At 40.1% G+C, this 19,581-nt stretch overlaps 1 protein-coding gene across 1 annotated transcript in view; it reads right to left on the minus strand.

The window, feature by feature from the left end:
• COL6A6 (collagen type VI alpha 6 chain) overlaps positions 1–19,581 on the minus strand; it is a 174,179-nt gene that overhangs the window by 51,931 nt on the left and 102,667 nt on the right. Inside the window, exons 20-24 of the mRNA XM_005675709.3 lie at positions 18,434–18,499; positions 17,164–17,217; positions 10,522–10,557; positions 8,369–8,431; positions 6,711–6,773 (exon numbers count right to left, since the gene is read on the minus strand). Of these exons, the coding sequence (XP_005675766.2) occupies positions 6,711–6,773; positions 8,369–8,431; positions 10,522–10,557; positions 17,164–17,217; positions 18,434–18,499 (282 nt within the window). The remainder of the gene's footprint in view (positions 1–6,710; positions 6,774–8,368; positions 8,432–10,521; positions 10,558–17,163; positions 17,218–18,433; positions 18,500–19,581) is intronic.

Consider the following 19,581-nt stretch of genomic DNA (forward strand, 5'->3'; position numbering starts at 1 on the left):
AAAACTCTGACCGTACATGTACCATCTGAGATTGGAGTTTTAAAAACGTGAATCTCCAAACTTGATGCAGGAGGCTGGGGCAGATCTAACCTCCAACATGGGTGATCTAACAGGTTAGAGAGATCTAACCTCCAACTCTGACACAGAGTCCTTGGCAATCACAACTGCTTAAGTGAGGATAGAAAGGAGATGCTTAGAGCTTAAATGTTGTTTTTTCTTTTCTTAATGTCTTAGGTAGCATCTTATCAGAGAGGGTTGCACTAGGAGTTTGGGATAAATGGCTGGGACGCTGCCAAGAACATGTTGACTTTGGATAGGCTATGACAGGGCAGGGGCAGAAGGCGTGGGTCCTTTCCACACTGAAAAGAAATCCGTCTCACTATTTTTATGGGGGTAAAATTCTTTCTACACTCACAACCAGCAGATATCAGGCCGGGATGGAATACCTCAAGGAGATAAAATTCTCAGCTTCTGGAAGAGCCAGATATGAGCTAAGTCTGAGAAAATGAAAATCAAGAGAGCAGCAAGGGGAGGGTTAATGCAAGAACACACGCTGAGACACCTAAGAAGATGCTGACCTGGACAGTTCTAGTCTAGGAGACGGCCCCTGTGCTCAACTGCTGGTCTTTCTTGGTATACCCTACACTCTTGGTATTCTGATCCTTCTTGGTATACCCCACACGCCATCCACATCGAACCATTTATGGCTTCCCAGATTCACCTTGACCTCTCTTTGTACAACACGGTTCCTTTCCCATGCCTATCTCTCCCTTGGTCTCCTGGAAAACACCTCCTTATCCTATAAAAGCTAAGCCACTGTCCTCCTCCTTTAACTCCACTCTCTCTCCCACCGCTCTATCCCCTGGGTATAGTTCTATTTTAACGTTCAGCATGTCACCTCCCAGCGATGTGTTTGCACGAGTTTCCTATATGAGATTGGGAGCATCTGGGGCTAGGGTCTGTGTCTATCTCAGCCTTTATTTCACTATCGGGCCTGACCCACGGGAAGAGTATATCAGTGCTTGTTCGTCAAGTGAGTGAACGAAATGGTCGATGATCCGACCTAGATTACACAGACTGATGAAATTCAACCATTGCGAGACAGATTATGTATTGCCATAGAGATACTACTATTCTGGCCTTCCTTGGATGGGCATTAGCGTGCCTTGGGTATAGAATGTACCTGTTAGGTAATGTTGATACAATATGGTAGTAATAAACATTTATATGATGCTTATTGTAATGCAGGCATCATTCTAAATTCCTATATATATTAAACCATTTAACTTTCACAATAATCCAATGTGGTATTATAACTATTATCAGTATATAATTATAATAGATATTATTACTATTCTCATTTTGCATCTGGGAAAGTTGAGGCACAGAGAGGTTAAATAAATTACCCAAGGCCACACAGCTAAGAAGGTATGAATCTGGCAATCTAACCCAGGCAGCTTGGCTCCGGACTCTGTGCCCTTGACTACTATGCTAGGCTTTGTAAAAGCTACAGTAGAAATTATGTTTTGTATTCCAAATTGGCACTGGATAACCTCAACCTTCCTTGATATTTCATATGATGCTAGTGATTATCTCGCTAATAAGGCTAAGTATTCAAGGAATAGTGCCAGTTCTAACTGGAATTAGTATTTTGCATCTATTTTCCATTTCTTTTCTAGGCATTGTTTACATTAGCAAAGGGCTTAAAAGTAAACCAAACAAGAAGGGAACAAAGGAAGGTACAAAAGAATATGCCATTCCTTTCAAAGTTCTTTCTTCTTTTTCGTTATGCGATGGACTGTATTTCTTTTATCACATATTCCTGACTGCATTAGCACGTTTGATTTATGCAGAATGCTTCAACAGTGCATAAATTAAGTCTGCAGGACACCATCAACAAAAATCACATCCCTTTTTCTAACTGTACATCCTAAGAAAAACTTCAAAAGACTGCAGTTAGGAAACACTCATCTACTTCCATTTGAGACGCTGGTCCTTGTGCTGTGAAACATTGTGAGGCCTGTGTCGGCGGATTTATAAAGCCAATAAAGAATAACTTTCTCTTGTTCTTGGATTGTTTGTCTCCCATGGTTCTCCTCTGAAAGCAATAATTTTGAGATCCAGTTCATCACATCCTGAGCATAGAAAATTCTATACATTTTGAAATGGTATTTTCACCGTGTTGACAAGGGTGTTTTAAGAAAAGCAAAGAAAGAAAGGAGCCATACTTTCCAGGCAGATAAACAGGAGAGCTCAGCTAGAGGGAGGCGGTGCCTTTTGACTAACTGGCAATGCCAAGAGGCTGGATGATTTATGATAGGACCAATCCTGCCAAGGCGAGGTTAAGGGGCACCCAGTAGAAGTATGCTACATGGCAAATGAAATACCTTATTTGAGTAATAGCCACTTGGATAAAATTCTGGATTCTAGAGCAAGGGAATTATCAAGCTCTGGATTTCAACCAATCTACACCTCAATATTTCACACAAACAGATGATATAATTGTCGCATATATATATTTCCTTTGGCATGTACTGTTATTTTAAAATTCCAATTTGTGGTGCCAGCAAGCTTTTTTAGATTCAAGGATGTGAATGCAAAGCAGTTACTTTTCATTAGTTTCGTTCTACATGAAATTTTAAGGTTTTCATGCTTTTCGAAGGGGCACATTCATCAAAATTAGGAACAATATCATTATGAACAGTAATTAATATGCTTTTAAATATTGTGTCATTAGATACACATTCACGCAAAGAGGTCCTTAAAATTTTCGAAGATGAACATATCCACTTAAATGTTGGGCCACTGCCCAGTTTAACTAATGGACACGAAGTAATGGATTTACTTTATCCTCATGTGAGCCCTGAGCACAAGTCCCCACTGAGAATCATTCATTCATTTAATAATCGATTCATTATACAAATATGCATTGATTCTGTTGTGTGGCAGCACTGTTATCCTGGGCTCTGGGACAAAGTCCTAGCTCTCCCAGAGCTTACAATTTAGAAGGAAAGACAAAGAGCTAGTCCGGTTCAGTTCAGTCGCTCAGTCATGTCCAGCTTTTTGCAGCCCCATGGACTGCAGCACGCCAGGCTTCCCTGTCCATCACCAACTCCTGAAGCTTGCTCAAACTCATGTCCATCAAGTCAGTGATGCCAGCCAAACATCTCATCCTCTGTCATCCCCTTCTCCTCCTGGCTTCAGTCTTTCCCAGAATCAGGGTCTTTTCCAATGAGTCAGTTCTTCCCATCAGGTGGCCAAGGTATTGGAGTTTCAGCTTCAGCTTCAGTGCTTCCAATGAATATTTAGGGTTGATTTCCTTTAGGACGGACTGGTTGGATCTCCTTGCAGCCCAAGGGACTCTCAAGAGTCTTCTCCAACACCACAGTTCAAAAGCATCAATTCTTCTGTGCTCAGCCTTCTTTATAGTCCAACTCTCACATCCATACATAAATACTGGAAAAACCATAGTTTTGACTATATGGACCTTTGTCAGCAAAGTAATGTCTCTGCTTTTTAATATGCTATCTAGGTTGGTCATAGCTTTTCTTCCAAGAAGCAAGTGTCTTTTAATTTCATGGCTGCAGTCACCATCTGCAGTGATTTTAGAGCCCAAGAAAATAAAGTCTGTCACTGTTTCCATTGTTTCCCCATTTATCTGCCATGAAGTGATGGGACCGGATGCCATGATCTCAGTTTTCTGAATGCTGAATTTTAAGCCCACTTTTTCACTCTCCTCTTTCATGTTCATCAAGTCGCTCTTTACTTCCTTTTCGCTTTCTGCCATAAAGGTGGTGTCATCTGCATATCTGAGGTTATTGATATTTCTTCTGGCAATCTTGATTCCAGTTTGTGCTACATCCAGCCCAGAATTTCACATGATGTACTCTGTATATAAGTTAAATAAGCAGAGTGACAATATACAGCCTTGATGTACTCCTTCCCCAACTTGGAACCAGTCTATATTTCCATGTCTGGTTCTAATTGTTGCTTCTTGACCTATAGATTTCTCAGGAGGCAGGTAAGGTGGTCTGGTATTCCCATCTCTTGAAGAATTTTCCAGTCTTTTGTGATACACACAGTCAAAGGAATTAATGTAATCAATGAAGCAGAAGTAGATGTTTTTCTGGAACTCTCTTGCTTTATCTATGATCCAATGGATGCTAGCAATTTGATCTCTGGTTCTGCTGCCTTTTCTAAATCCAGCTTGAACATCTGGAAATTCTCAGTTCGCACACTGTTGAAGTCTCACTTGGAGAATTTTGAAGATTACTTTGCTAGTATGTGAGATCAGCACAATCGTGTGGTAGTTTGAACATTCTTTGACAATGTCTTTCTTTGGGATTGGAATGAAAACTGACCTTTTCCAGTCCTGTGGCCACTGCTGAGTTTTCCAAATTTGCTGGCATATTGAGTGCAGCACTTTCACAGCATCATCTTTCAGGATTTGAAACAGCTCAACTGGAATTCCATCACCTCCACTAGCTTTGTTCATAGTGATGCTTTCTAAGGCCCACTTGACTTCACATTGCAGGATGTCTGGCTTTAGGTGAGTGATCACACCATCATGGTTATCTGGGTCATGAAGATCTTTTTTGTATAATTTTCTTGTGTATTCTTGCCACCTCTTCTTAATATCTTTTGCTTCTGTTAGGTCCATTCTGTTTCTGTCCTTTATTGAGCCCATCTTTGCATGAAATGTTCCCTTGGTATCTCTAATTTTCTTGAAGCCATCTCTAGTCTTTCCCATTCTGTTGTTTTCCTCTATTTCTTTGCATTGATCACAGGAAGGCTTTCTTATCTCTCCTTGCTATTCTTTGGAACTCTGCATTCAAATAGATGTATCTTTCCTTTTTGCCTTTGCCTTTCACTTGTCTTCTTTTCTCAGCTATTTGTAAGCCCTCCTCAGACAACCATTTTGACTTTTTGCATTTCTTCTTCTTGGGGATGGTTTTGATCACTGCCTCCTAAACAGTGTTATGAACCTCCTTCCATAGCTCTTCAGGCACACTGGCTATCAGATCTAATCCCTTGAATCTACTCATCACTTCCACTGTATAATCCTAAGGGGTTTGACTTAGGTCATACTGAATGGCCTAGTGGTTTTCCCTACTTTCTTCAATTTAAGTGTGAATTTGCAACATGGAATTCATGATCTGAGCCACAGTCAGTTCCTGGTCTTGTTTTTGCTGACTGTATAGAGCTTCTCCATCTTTGGCTGGAAAGAATATAATTCGTCTGATTTTGGTACTTAGTATTTGGTGATGTTGATGTGTAGAGTTGTCTCTTGTGTTGTTGGAAGAGGGTGTTTGCTATGACTGGTGCGTTTTCTTGGCAAAACTCTGTTAGCCTTTGCTCTGCTTCATTCTGTACTCCAAGGCCAAGGTTGCCTGTTACTCCAGGTATCTCTTGACTTCCTACTTTTGCATTCCAGCCCTCTATGATGAAAAGAACATCTTTTGGGGGGTTAGTTCTGGAAGGTCTTGCAGATCTCCACACAACCATTCAGCTTCAGCTTCTTGGGCATTGGTGGTTGGGAAATAGACTTGGATCACTGTGATGTTGAATGTTTTGCTTTGGAAAGGAACAGAGATCATTCTGTCATTTTTGAGATTGCATCCAAGTACTGCATTCTGAAGGAGATCAGCCCTGGGATTTCTTTGGAAGGAATGATGCTAAAGCTGAAACTCCAGTACTTTGGCCACCTCATGCGAAGAGTTGACTCATTGGAAAAGACTTTGATGTTGGGAGGGATTGGGGGCAGGAGGAGAAGGGGATGACAGAGGATGAGATGGCTGGATGGCATCACTGACTCGATGGATGCGAGTCTGAGTGAACTCTGGGAGTTGGTGATGGACAGGGAGGCCTGGCATGCTGCGATTCATGGGGTTGCAAAGAGTCGGACACGACTGAGCGACTGAACTGAACTGAACTGAACTGCATCTCAGACTCCATTGTTGACTATGATGGCTACTCCATTTCTTCTAAGGGATTCTTGCCCACAGTAGGATACAATGGATTAAATTTGCCCATTTCAGAAATGGCTAAGCTAAGAAAATATAGTCTATGATAGCAGGTAGGAGACTTACTACTCAAAGTGTGGTCTAGGGGCCAGCAGCACTGGCATCACCTAGGAGCTTGTTGGAAATGTAGCATCTCAAGCCCCATCTCACACGTGCTCAAGCAGAATCTGCAATTTAAGTTCTTCATGTTTGTTCACTGTCTTGAAGGTGAAGAAGTGTTGATGTTGGACAGTCACTTCCAATACTGGGTGTATATGTTAGAACCACCAGAGGAGAATTTGGATTTAAGTGGTCTGGAGAGGGTGTTTTACAGTCCTCCCAGGAGATTCTTATGTGTGGTTAGCTGAGGACCACTGAAGTAGCTTGTATTCTGAGTGCAAGGGTAAGCCCCTGAAGACTGGGATTAGTGACTCATGTGACCTGATTTACACAAAGAAGGATTTCTTAAGGTCACAGTAATGGCTGAGCTGTTATCTTTCGCCTCTGTGTCTGACGTAATGACACCCTCTCTGCAAGGCAGTGACCAGAACATGATGTGGCCACCATATTGAGCGCCAAGGTCAAACCTCATACACTTTACTGGTTCACAGGCAGTAGATAACTCCATCTGAGGAGAGGCAACCACAAGGCCATCCACATGCAAGCCCCGATCAGAGCCAGGTGCAGTCACTGTCTCTCATTACATACCTGGGGACCTTTACTTCCCAGACTCCCTTTTTCTCCTTTCATTCCAGCTTCTCCTCTTGGGCCCTACATATAGAGAATCAGCATTATTTTCTCCCAGAAAGAGAACATTAACTTAGATATTAAGAATGGAAATGCTAAGTCAGTAATGTGGACAGAAATTGAAAAGAAAACTCCATTCATGCCTTTGGTTCTGTCTTGATTCGGTCGAGTTCTCCTTCTCTCCAAGGCATAAGGATCCAATCTAGTGTCTAAATGGCTGGGCATTTTCAGTCAAAGTGAAGAAACACTGAACAGCTCAATTTTCCAGTATTGCCTTATAATTAGTCTAAAGGATCTTTGTACCAAAATTCATGTATCTGTTACTTTAAAAGTGATTTTTACTTATGTAAATCTGAAACTGGAATAATTAAGTGGATTTTCTATTTAATAACCACACTAAAGATTCGTCATAAATAAGACTTGGCACACTGTAAGACAAGATTTAGATAACCGCACATCTGGAGTATTACGTTTTCTATTAATTTTGGATTCCGTATGTTATGCAGAGAAATCTTCATACCGTGTTTGGCTTTTGCGTCTCATTTTAAATTATGTCATAAAAAAGCAACTGCCTATAAAATGGATGCGGAGATGTAGTATTACTTGTTTAGCATGAAATAAAGCCAGCCAATCTATTAAAATGATTCCCTACAATCCCAGTGGCAAATATTTCTCACTTGAAGGTAAGGAAAGTGAACATTTCTCAGCTGCCAAGTAAGACAAACAAAAGCTAGAAAGCAATAAGAGGTCTAAGGGGTAGACTGTTTACTGCTCTGAAATGTGGATTAACTTTCTCCTCTGATGTTTAAGGATACATTGCCCAACTTCCATGCAGTAAGCTGACAACATATAAAAGTTACTTCCTTTTAAAATTTTTTTAGCTACATAGATTACAACCTTGAAAAGCTGCAGGATCATTGCTGTCCTGTATTTGCCAAAGATTAAATTTACTTCTCAAGATTTCAAAAGTAAAAGTTTAGAGAGAAAAAAAATATTTTAACTTTCTTATTCCTGAACTTTGTTCAGCATTTCTGAGGACTTCCCTTCCCTTCTCATGATTGCTTTAGGCTACATTTTGCTTTCTGGCATGTTTCCTTACCCCTCATGTAACCAGTGTTAAGAGCCAACCATGGCTTGTTCTTTGCAAAGGAAAAAGTGCTTGAGGCAGCTCCCTAGAGAAGTGAGCTAGAAAGATGACTATACATCACCCCCACTGAAGACCTCAGTTCTATTCTTTGCTAGGGTAGAGCCAACTTTTCTACATTACAGGCATCCAGATACATAGCTAAATTGAGCAAAATTCCCAGTTTTGAGGCCCAGCATTTTCTTTGGCTCAAGGTCTCCCTAGGATTCACTAGTCAGCCTGGTCCATTATACAGAGACTGCTGCCCAGAGTTCATTTCCTTTTCACCTCCTGACCGGGAAAAACTCTTTATAAATATTGTAAGTTCATATATATCACCAACATGTACAAACGCTATACAAGTCAAGACTGTATTGCTTCATTACTTCATTACTCTGAAAACTTGAAACATCTGTACTTTTTCAAGGAGGTTGTATTCTATAAGGGTTCAGATTCTTCCTTCTGTTCTCGTAGCCTGATTAGTCTTGTTACATACCTGAGGGCCCTTAAGCCCCAGTGACCCTGCAAGTCCATCTGGACCTGGGATGCCTGGTTTCCCCTGTGGGGAGGGAGAATCAAACTGTTAACATTATTTTCTGAGAAACTTTGTCTTCTTTATGTGCAAGTTTCTAAATACTTTTTCAACCATAATGGCAATGCAGGATCTTTGAAAAATAAATGTAAATACAAGAAGGGAAACAAAAATCTTCTATAATCTCATCAAGGGGAGATAACCGCAGCTTAATATGTTGGTGTAGTTACTTTCATTCCTCAAACACCTCATGCGTGTGTGCATATATGCACACACAAACACACACTCCCTTCTTTGCCTGTAACTGGTTATATACTGTACCAAACTTTCCTGTAACACTGGTTATATACTGTACCAAACTTGCCTGTAACACTGGTTATATACTGTACCGAACTTGCCTGTAACACTGGTTATATACTGTACCAAGCTTGCCTGTAACACTGATTATATACTGTACCAAGCTTGCCTGTAACACTGGTTATATACTGTACCGAACTTGCCTGTAACACTGGTTATATACTGTACCAAGCTTGCCTGTAACACTGATTATATACTGTACCAAGCTTGCCTGTAACACTGGTTATATACTGTACCAAACTTGCCTGTAACACTGGTTATATACTGTACCAAACTTGCCTGTAACACTGGTTATATACTGTACCAAACTTGGGTGTTGAACTAAAAAAAACTCACAATTTACTCCGCATTTTCTTAAAAGATCTCCATGCATTTATCTTACATTATATTTATATTCGAATACTACATTATATTTCTATTCAAATACTTAAATATCTAGGGATCAAAAGTTGAGCATTCCCTTCACATTGCCTTTGAACTGTGTCACAGATAAAAATTTCAAATAAGATTAAAATATTTAATTTAGACAACTGGATAGCCTACATTTATGTATCAGTTGTTACACAGTTAAATGAGATTAACTGTCCCTCACTGGTGCCTTTTCCTAGAAATAATAAAGAGGAAATTTCTCAACACTTTCTTTCCCCAATCTCATCTCATTCGCTTCATGCTCTTTGTTTTCTTGGATCTGCTATCCATTTTGTCGCAATCTAACCTTGAAAAGTATGTGTGTGTGTGTGTGTGTGTGTGTGTGTGTAGCGTCTGTGGATAGTAAATTCTTAGTCTTTGTCTATCTGGAAATGTTTTATAATCACTCATAGTACAGCTAGGTATAAAATTGTAGGTTATTTTTCTTCTGCACTTGCAAAACCCTACTTTGTTGTTTTTGGCAAGTATTATTGTTGAGCAGAAGCCTGCTGCAATTCTAATTGGTTATTCCTTTCATGGGTAAAAATGTTTTTTCTCTCTGGTAGTGTTTGCGATGTTTCCTTAACGTGCTGGAGTTTTACCATGATGTGATTGTGAATGGATTTATTATTTATCCTTATCATATTTTCAATCTGAGGATGTGTGCTTCTTCAATTTTGTAAAACTCTAAATCACTGCTCTTTTATAAATATTGTAAGTTCATGTATAATATATCACCAACATGTACAAAGGGGACATGATATGACAGCTGGCATGGTCAACTTTTGAACAAAACATTCGGATTATCCAATTTGTATTAAGGTTTTATTGTACTCTCTTGGTTAAAAAGGCATTTATGCAAATTATGAATAAGGTTTCAGGGTTAACTGAACAAAAATTTGAAAGAAAGGTGTGTGTGTGTGTAGCATCTGTGGATAGTAAATTCTTGGTCTTTGTCTATCTGGAATGTCTTATAATCACTCACAGTACAGCTAGGCATAAACTTGTAGGTTATTTTTCTGAAAACAACCGGAATTACCAGAGTTTGCATTTGAAATCCAAACAAAGTTAAATTTAATACTAATTGGGCCAAGTATTGTTTCTTATCTTTAATATTTAGAGTTTTTTTAATCAAAGTGCCCATATTTAATTGTCTCTAAAGATTTGAGTTCTTTAAGTTATAGCCTAAAAGTTTTCCCAAATTTGATTCCACAACCAATATTATCAAAAAGCAAAATAAATTTAGACTTTCCAAAGGCTTTATTCAGGCTCCTTGACTGGACACACATTGTTTATCACTGGAAGTTTAGAAAATAAAAAAATAAATAAAAAATAAAAAAAGGTCTCTGTACCTGTGGGCCTGTATGTCCCCTCTGGCCATGAGCTGCCTACAATAGGGAAAAAAGTAGATATCATTAACCCTGAAAAATTATTTTTAAAGTTTAACTTAAATTAATAACAGACCCCTTGGGGCATTGACACTAAAACAAAAAGTCACCACATATTGCTTTAAATTACTGACTGCACCATGAAAGCAAAATATTGCCAACTCTGAATTTCTATCCCAGGGCAATAGATGAATAAAACCATAGGCAATGTAAATTATACATACTTGTTGGAACAGATTGGGTCAGTAATGCATCCTCTACTAAATGACTACTAGAACTTAGCATAAGCACCAAAATTGGCTGACTCAAACTGTATTTTTCACTTTTCCAGAGTGCTACCAAGTAAGCCAGAAATTAAGTGTAGAAATGGCCAAAAGGCAGGAAGCCAGAGGAAACACTAGGATAATTCATCAATATTATTATAGATTGACTTCAGAAGTGAATGATAGCAGAACTAATTTTATCCCTCGTTCCCTTCAAGAAGTCAGATATGCTTACCTGTCAAAAATGAAAGATCAACTTAAGCACTCAAGATTACTCAATTTAGTATGTTAACAAAATACTTGATCAAAAAAAACTGACTAGACTAAATGGATTTTTCCTGCTACCGTCACATATAACGTGAAAATCTGAGTATTTCTAGATCAATATTTCAAGAGCCGAAGACATTTTATTGTCTAACTCAGATTATAGCATGACTGATATCCAGGATTTGTAAAATTCAATACACATCAGACATTTTTTAATGGAAACTTATTTGAGATAGTCAAGTCAAATTTCTATGTGAGGCTGGTCTTGAAATTTTTAAATTCCTCTAATTATGTTTCAGTGAAAATCTCTTGTTATTTAGGAAAGAGACTATGTGTCTGGGATATGATTAGAGGCCTATTTCTTTAACACCAAATGATGACTGTCGAAATGTCCATATCAGAGGGATGAAGAGCAGTTTTCTCTACTCCTTTCACACAAGGGTTTATCTTTTCTGGTTCAATTCACAGCAGTTTCATTCAGAAAAATATCTATCCAACATCTACTATCCACAAAGTATACAGGATGGGAACCATAGGATCATAAAGGTGACATAGACTTCTTGACCTCAGAAGGTCCTCACCACTAGGGTTAGTGGGGAGGAGATGAATACTACAAATATTTACAAGGCAGACTATATCAGACGCCATAAGAAAGGGGAAGACAGAAATATGGGTTTCTCCCAATTGAAAAATGACCTAATAGACATTTCTCCAAAGAAGAAAAACAGATGGCCAACAGGCACAAGAAAAGATGCTCAATGTCATTAATTACTACAGAAATGCAAATCGAAATTATAATGAGGTACACTTCACATTGTTGGATCATAGAAAAGGCAAGGGAGTTCCAGAAAAACATCTACTTTTGCTTCACTGACTACACTAAAGCTTTTGACTGTGTGGATCACAACAAAAGGTAGAAAATTCTTAAAGAGATGGACATACCAGAGCATCTTACCTGCCTCTTGAGAAATCTGTATGCAGGTCAAGAAGCAACACTTAGAACTGGACATGGAACAATGGACTGGTTCCAAATCGGGGAAGGAATATGTCAAGGCTGCATATTGTCACCCTACTTATTTAACTTACATGCAGAGTACATCATGTGAAATGCTGGGCTGGATGAAGCACAAGCGGGAATCAAGAATGCTGGGAGAAATATCAATAACCTGAGATACGCAGATGACACCATCCTTATGGCAGAAAGTGAAGAGGAACTAAAGAGTGTCTTGAGGAAGGTGAAAGAGGAGAGTGAAAAAGCTGGCTTAAAACTCAACTTTCAAAAAGCTAAGATCATGGCATCCGGTCACATCACTTCTTGGCAAATAGATGGGGAAACAATGAAAACAATGACAGACTCTATTTTCTTGGGCTCCAGAATCACTGCAGATGGTGACTGCAACCATGAGATTAAAAGATGATTGCTCCTTGGAAGAAAAGTTATGAGCACAAGGCAGTGTATAAAAAGTAGAGACATTACTTTGTTGACAAAGGTCCACATGGTCAAAGCTATGGTTTTTCCAGTAGTCATGTATGGATGTGAGAATTGGACCACAAAGAAGGCTAAATGCCAAAGAATTGATGCTTCTGAACTATGGTGTTGAGAAGACTCTTTAGAGTTCCTTGGACTGCAAGGAGATCAAACCAGTCAACCTTGATGGAAATCAATCCTGAATATTCATTAGAAGGACTGATGCTGAAGCTTTGGCCACCTGATGCAAAGAACTGACTCATTGGAAAAGTCCCTGATGCTGGGAAAGAATGAAGGTGGAGGAGAAGGAGACGACAGAGGATGAGATGGTTGGATGGCATCACTGACTCAATGGACATGAGTTTGAGTAAGCTCTGGGAGATGGTGAGGGACAGGGAAGCCTGGTGTGCTGCAGTCCATGTGGCTGCAGAGTCAGACACGACTGAGTGACTCAACAACAACCACTTCACACCAGTCAGAATGGCCACGATTGAAAAGTCTACAAATAACAAATGCTGTGGAGAAAGGCTGTGGAGAATAGGAAACCCTCCTACACTGTTAGTGAGAATGTAAATTGAGGCAGCTACTATGGAGAACAATGCGGAGGTTCCTCAAAAAAACTAAAAATCGAGTTGCCAGATGATCCAGCAATCCCATTCCTGGGCATATATTTAGACAAAACTATAAATTCAAAAGCACATGTACCCCAATGTTCATCGTAGCACTACTGATAATAGCCAAGACATGGAAGGGACCTGAATGTCTGTTGACAGATGCACAGAAAAAGATGTGGTTCATACATACAGTGGAATATTAGCCGTAGAAAAGAATGAAACAATGCCATTTGCAGCAACATGCACGGACTAGAGATTATCACGCTAAGTGAGGTAAGTCAGACAGAGAAAGGCAAATACCATATGATATCATTTATGTGGGAACCTAAACTTGGAGATAAATGAATCTATCTATGAAACAGACTCACAGACATAGAGAACAGACTCGTGATTGCCAAGGGGGGAGGGCACTTGGGGGAGGGATGGGCTGGGAGTTTGGGATTAGCAGATGCAAACTATTATATATAGAATGGGTAGAAAACAAGATCCTGTTTTATAGCACAGGGAACTATGTTCAATATCCTGTAAGAAAACATAATGGAAAGGAATGTGAGAAGAAATACACATATATATACATATACATATAACTGAATCACTTTGCTGTACAGCAGAAATTAATACCACAATCGACTGTATTTCCACAAAATAAAGTAAAGCCTCTAAAAAATAAAATAGTTGGCCAGTATCTGTCATCATATGTGGCTTGAAGTTGTGGTCATTTTTTGTTAATTCATTTTAAGTTTCTTTTTATTGTTTTTGGTGAGTTGCATAGAAGTGGAGTAGTATAAAAATATCCCTTGACTTTACCATCTTGAGGTGGAATTCTGCTTTTACTCATGAATGACACTGCTGAATCCATAACTCAAGAAGGGGCCATATTTTTCAGGAGTTGTGTGGTTTAGCTAATAAGTGGTGATATTGCCGTATCCTCCAGAGAGATTATCGCCTCTATAAAGTAAGAAAAGTTCATCTCCCATGCCAGGATTTTTTGGATGATATTCTTTAAGTTCAAAATACTTTCCTGGGGTATGTAAACTGGCTACACCCTTTTAGAAAGTCAAATAAATAGCAAATGTACTTTCAAAAAACTTTAGATGCATTAGAAAGGGCTTTCCCAACAATTAAATTCTGCAGGTTTTAAATATAATCCCTGTTCTTATTTTTCCCTGTCCTACAAAGAAGAAAAGTACATTCCAACATATAAAAATATTTTCCTGTTGGGATATAGTAGCTGGTTTTATGAGCTTCTGCTCAGAAAATACAATGCATAATAATGCAATGTGTTAAACTAGGTTTTATTTGTCCTCAAATTTAAAACATTAAAATTGTATTAGTTTCAGATGTACAACATAATGATTCCATATATGTATATATTGCAAGAAGACCATCATTCAGCTAATAAATCTAGCTAACATCCATCACTACGTGTAGTGGGTAGGGCGGGATGAAGGAAGTTGGAAAAGGCTGGGTAACTAAATAAAGAATGGAAAGAAAACGTTGCACCATAAGAAGAGACACTGGGTTCAGAACCCAATGCAGGCATTTAAGTATATTTTATTAAAGTTAGATTTTCTTAATGGATAAAGATTTTATTTTATAATGTCAATTCTTTTCCAAGAAGTCAAGCATAGAAACTCTTTTAAAAAGTACTTATTGAAAAAAATAACAACAAAGATCCCAAAAGGTTTCATAAGCAAGTGACCTAATTTTGCTCTCAGATATGTTTTTATAGGCAAATATTATATATAATCTCTTTAACAGTACAGAGTATCCTCAAAAAACTTAAATATAGAAATACCATATCATTCAGAAATCCTACTTCTGGGTATTTATCAAAAGGAAACAAAAACACAAACTCAAAAAGATATACCCACCATGTGTGCTATACACATACACACACACACACACACACACACACACACACACACAGACAGAGACAGTGGAATATTACTCAGTCATGAAAAAGAAGGAAATCTTGCCACTTGTGACAACATGGATGGACCTTGAAGGCACTAGTGTTACTTGCTCAGTCGTGACTGACTCTTTGCAACCCCATGGACTGTAGCCCACCAGGCTCTTCTCTCCATGGGATTCTCCAGGCAAGAATGCTGGAGTGCATAGCCATTCCTTTTTCCAGGGGATCTTCCCAACCCAGGGATCAAACCCGGGTCTCCTGCATTGCGGGAGGATTCTTTACCATCTGAGCTACAGGGGAGTCCTGAAGAAATTACACCAAGTGAAATAAATCAGAAAAAGACCAACACCCTATGATCTCACTTATATGTGGAATCTTAACAAAATGAATAAACCAACCAGCTAAACTCATAGATACAGAGAACAGAGATGAGGAGTGGGGATGGGGGGGATGGTGTGAAATGGGTAGAGGAAATCAAAAGGCATAAACTTCCAATTAGAAAATAAATAAGTCATGGGATTTAATGTATAGCACGATAGCTTAGCTGGTAAAGAATTTGTCTGCAATGCAGGAGACCCCAGTTCTATTCCTGGGTTGGGAAGATCCCCTGGAGAAGGGATAGGCTACCCACTCCAGTATTCTTGGGCTTCCCTGGTGGCTCAGCTGGTAAAGAATCTGCCTGCAATGTGGGAGACCTGGGTTCAACCCCTGGTTGAGAAGATCCCCTGGAGAAGGGAAAGGCTACCCACTGCAGTATTCTGGCCTGGAAAATTCCACGGGTTAGTCCATGGGGTCGCAAAGAGTTGGACACGATTGAATGACTTTCACTTCACTCAACTTCACATGATAACTGTCGTCAACAATAGTATGTCGTTGTGTAGTTGCTGCGTTGTGTCTGATTCTTTTGCGGCCCCATGGACTATAGCCCACCAGGCTCCTCTCTCTATGGGATTTCCCAGGCAAGGACACTGGAGTGAGATGCTGTTTCCTTCTCCAGGGGATCTTCCTGACGCAGGAATTGAAGCTGTGTCTTCTGCATTGGCAGGCAGACTATTGCTGAGCCACTAGGGAAGCCCAATAATATTATATTGTATGTTTAAAAGTTGCTAAGAGAGTAGAAGGGCTTCCCTGGTGGCTAAGTGGTAAAGAATCCGCCTGTCGGTGCAGGAGACACGGGTTTAATCCCTGGGTTAGGAAGATCCCCTGGAGAGGGAAATGGTAACCCTCTTCAGTATTCCTTTTTTTTCCCTTCAGTATTCTTGCCTGGGAAATCCCATGGACAGAGGAGTCTGGTGGGCTACAGTCCATGGGATCATAAAAGAATTGGACACAACATAGCAACTACCCAACAACAGAATAGATCTTAAAAAGTTTTCATCACAAGAAAAAAAAGAATCATAACTATGTGTGGTGATGGATGTTAACTAGCTGATGGACTTACTAGCTGAGTGGTGATCATCTTGTAATATATACACACGTGGAATCATTATGTTGTACATCTGAAACTAATATTATCTACCAAGTATATCTCAGTAAAATATGTATTTAGAACATTTAAAAATTTAGCACAAATAAAAACTAGTTTAATATATTGCATTCATTATGCATTCTGTTTTCTGAGGAGAAGTTCACAGAACCATATATTGTAGTTGATCCAAGAAAATATTTTTATATCTCAGAACACATTCCTCTTCTTTGCGAGTCAGAGAAAATGGAAAGGAGACCAGAGGACTCGCATCAGGACTGACTTTTCTAAGCAGTCATAAAACTTGGCAGAGGAATGGAGCCTTGGACTTCAAACCTCCGTGGGCTAGTGAGCAGGCCAGACTTTGACTGCTCTTCCCCTAGTTGGCTACTCTTGCGTTCTCCTTGGGCAGCGCTTTCCTCCGATGTGGTAATCTCCCCTGCAGCCAGCACTGGCCTTGGCTTCACGGCCCTTCCTGCGTCCTTTGCCAGCTCCGCCCTGAGTCAGTTTTCCCCAGGGTAGTAAGTCCCGGGGAACCACCCCACCACCAGCCATTGCATCACCCCAGTTCAGGCTCCTCCAGAGCGGGCCACTTTGTCTATGTGGGTCCTTACTGTCTTCCTTCTGGAGCCGGGAGTTCCAGGGGGCCCTGGCCAGCCTCTTCTTCCCTGTCAAAGGAACAGACAGAGGTTTGACAGTAAAGACACGGCTCGGACATGTGCGCTCCTCAATGCTGGTTCGTTGCGCTCCCAGGAGGGTGGAGGGGGACACACAGGTTAGACTTATCCTCCCTGAGAGATGAGGCCCTAACCCACCAGCCACAGACCACAACTCTCTGTGTGCAGGATGTGGCTCCATCTGCTCATCACCACCGTCTAACTTGTGTTTGGGCTGTTAGTTAAGAGTATTTCAATTGAACTGTCCCCGCTGCGTTGCCATAGAATCATCCGTGTGATGGGATGCCTACAACCTGTGTGAATTTCTCTCTTGGAACTTCTGTTTTGTCTGGCTAACCTGTGTAACAGCCCAATTAGCACCCTTATCTGAATAAACTCTCGCAATACACATCCTCCCAAGGTAGGAGAAGGGGAGATAGAGTCTACAACAAGACATACACTGGCCACTTAATAAAAAATGACAGGTAACGTTCTCTGGAAGTTTATGATGTGGAAGGCTCTGTCATTGAATTCCCACATCCCTTTCCAAAGCAGGCTACTTGTCCAGTTTTGAAGATGAGAAAGCAGAGGCTTGTAGAAAGTAGCTGAGGCCACAGGGCGGCTAAGGAACAGAGCCTGAAATGGAGGCTAAGCCTTTTCCCAAAGGGCTTTCTCACAGGTGGAATCACCAAAGAACTTCCCCACCATGAATCCAGTGACATACATTTTCCAGACAATTGTTTTCCTAAAGTTCTGAAAAACAAGCGTACATGGTCAGATTTAGATGTATGCTATCCCATAAGACTAATCTCAAGAGACTTGCCTGAGAGTGTGGCCCGTAGATATCTACCAGATCTTATTCTCTCTCTGCCTCTTTTTTATAAAATCAGGTACCAAGTATAATATGATATCTTTTTAGGACACGTGTCCTCTGGATCCTGGGAAGGCCAGGCATTCTTTTGCTAGAGCTTTCTACCAGCTAGCCCTACATTTTAAATCAGAGGTTAGATCTTTGCATCAGATTCAGAAGAGAGAATGTGTCTTAAGTTCCAGCATAGCAAATAAGAAGGGATAAATGAATCTTTCTGCTTCTAAAAATAGATTTTCTGTATCAGGTATATTCACTCTGATTCCAAATTCTTTATACGTATTTCATATTCTATCACTAAAACCCCGAGCCCACCATTGTCACATATTTACAAAGTTACTTCCAAAAGCCCACAGTTACCTGTCTTCCAGGTTCTCCTTTCAAGCCCTTGGGTCCCTCTATGCTATTGTCAAATCCAGGAACTCCCTGAAAAATAAAAATAATAGGCTTTGAACATTTCTCCTTAAAAATGTAATATGGTTGTAACATACCTGGTCACCCCCCAAAAAAGTGACAAGAGAAGGTTAACCCATTTGAAAGCAGAAGTAGGCTAAATTATAAATGGCTTATAAATATCTTCCTTTCCTCCCAAGCTCTGCATTAGCAGGAGAACATGGAGACCTAAGGCAAGTGTGTGGGGCCCAGGTGAGAGCTCGTGATGGAACACACAGCCGAGGAGGCAGGGCAACATGAGTTGCGTTTAGGGCAACTCCTATACTGGGTCTGGAGGTGTTTCCTTCTTGCTACTACCCTCTTTCTCTTAGCTTCTGGTCTTTCTTGGGGCCTCAGCAAGTTTATATTTGAGGGTTGGTAGATTTTACCCCCTATCCCGTGCCCTTGGGGAAGGCAAAGTTTTTTTTTTTTTTGGTCATTCATTTGTTTTTATTGAAGCCTAGTTGATTTCCAACAGTGTGTTAGTTTCAGGTGTACAGCAGAGTGATTCAGTTATATATACATATATATATGTATATTCTTTTTCAGATTTTTTTTCCCTTATAGATTATTACAAGATATTGAGTAGAGTTCTCTGTGCTATACAGCAGGTCCTTGTTGTTTATCTATTTTATATGTAGTAGTCTGTATATCCAGAGAAGGCAATGGCACCCCACTCCAGTACTCTTGCCTGGGAAATCCCATGGACGGAGGAGCCTCATAGGCTGCAGTCCATGGGGTTGCTAAGAGTCGGACATGACAGGGCGACTTCATTTTCACTTTCATGCATTGGAGAAGGAAATGGCAACCCACTCCAGTGTTCTTGCCTGCAGAATCCCAGGGACAGAGGAGCCTAGTGGGCTTCCATCTATGGGGTTGCACAGAGTCAGACACGACTGATGCGACTTAGCAGCAGCAGCAATGTGTATATGTGAGTGCTGAAGAATTGATACTTTCAAACTGTACTGCTGGAGAAGACTTTGGAGAGACCATTGGACAGCAAGGAGGTAAAACCAGTCAATCCTAAAGGAAATCAATTCTGAATATTCATTGGAAGGAATGATGCTGAAGCTCCA

The sequence above is a fragment of the Capra hircus genome, chromosome 1 (assembly GCF_001704415.2).
Source record: "Capra hircus breed San Clemente chromosome 1, ASM170441v1, whole genome shotgun sequence".
Lineage (NCBI taxonomy): Eukaryota > Metazoa > Chordata > Mammalia > Artiodactyla > Bovidae > Capra > Capra hircus.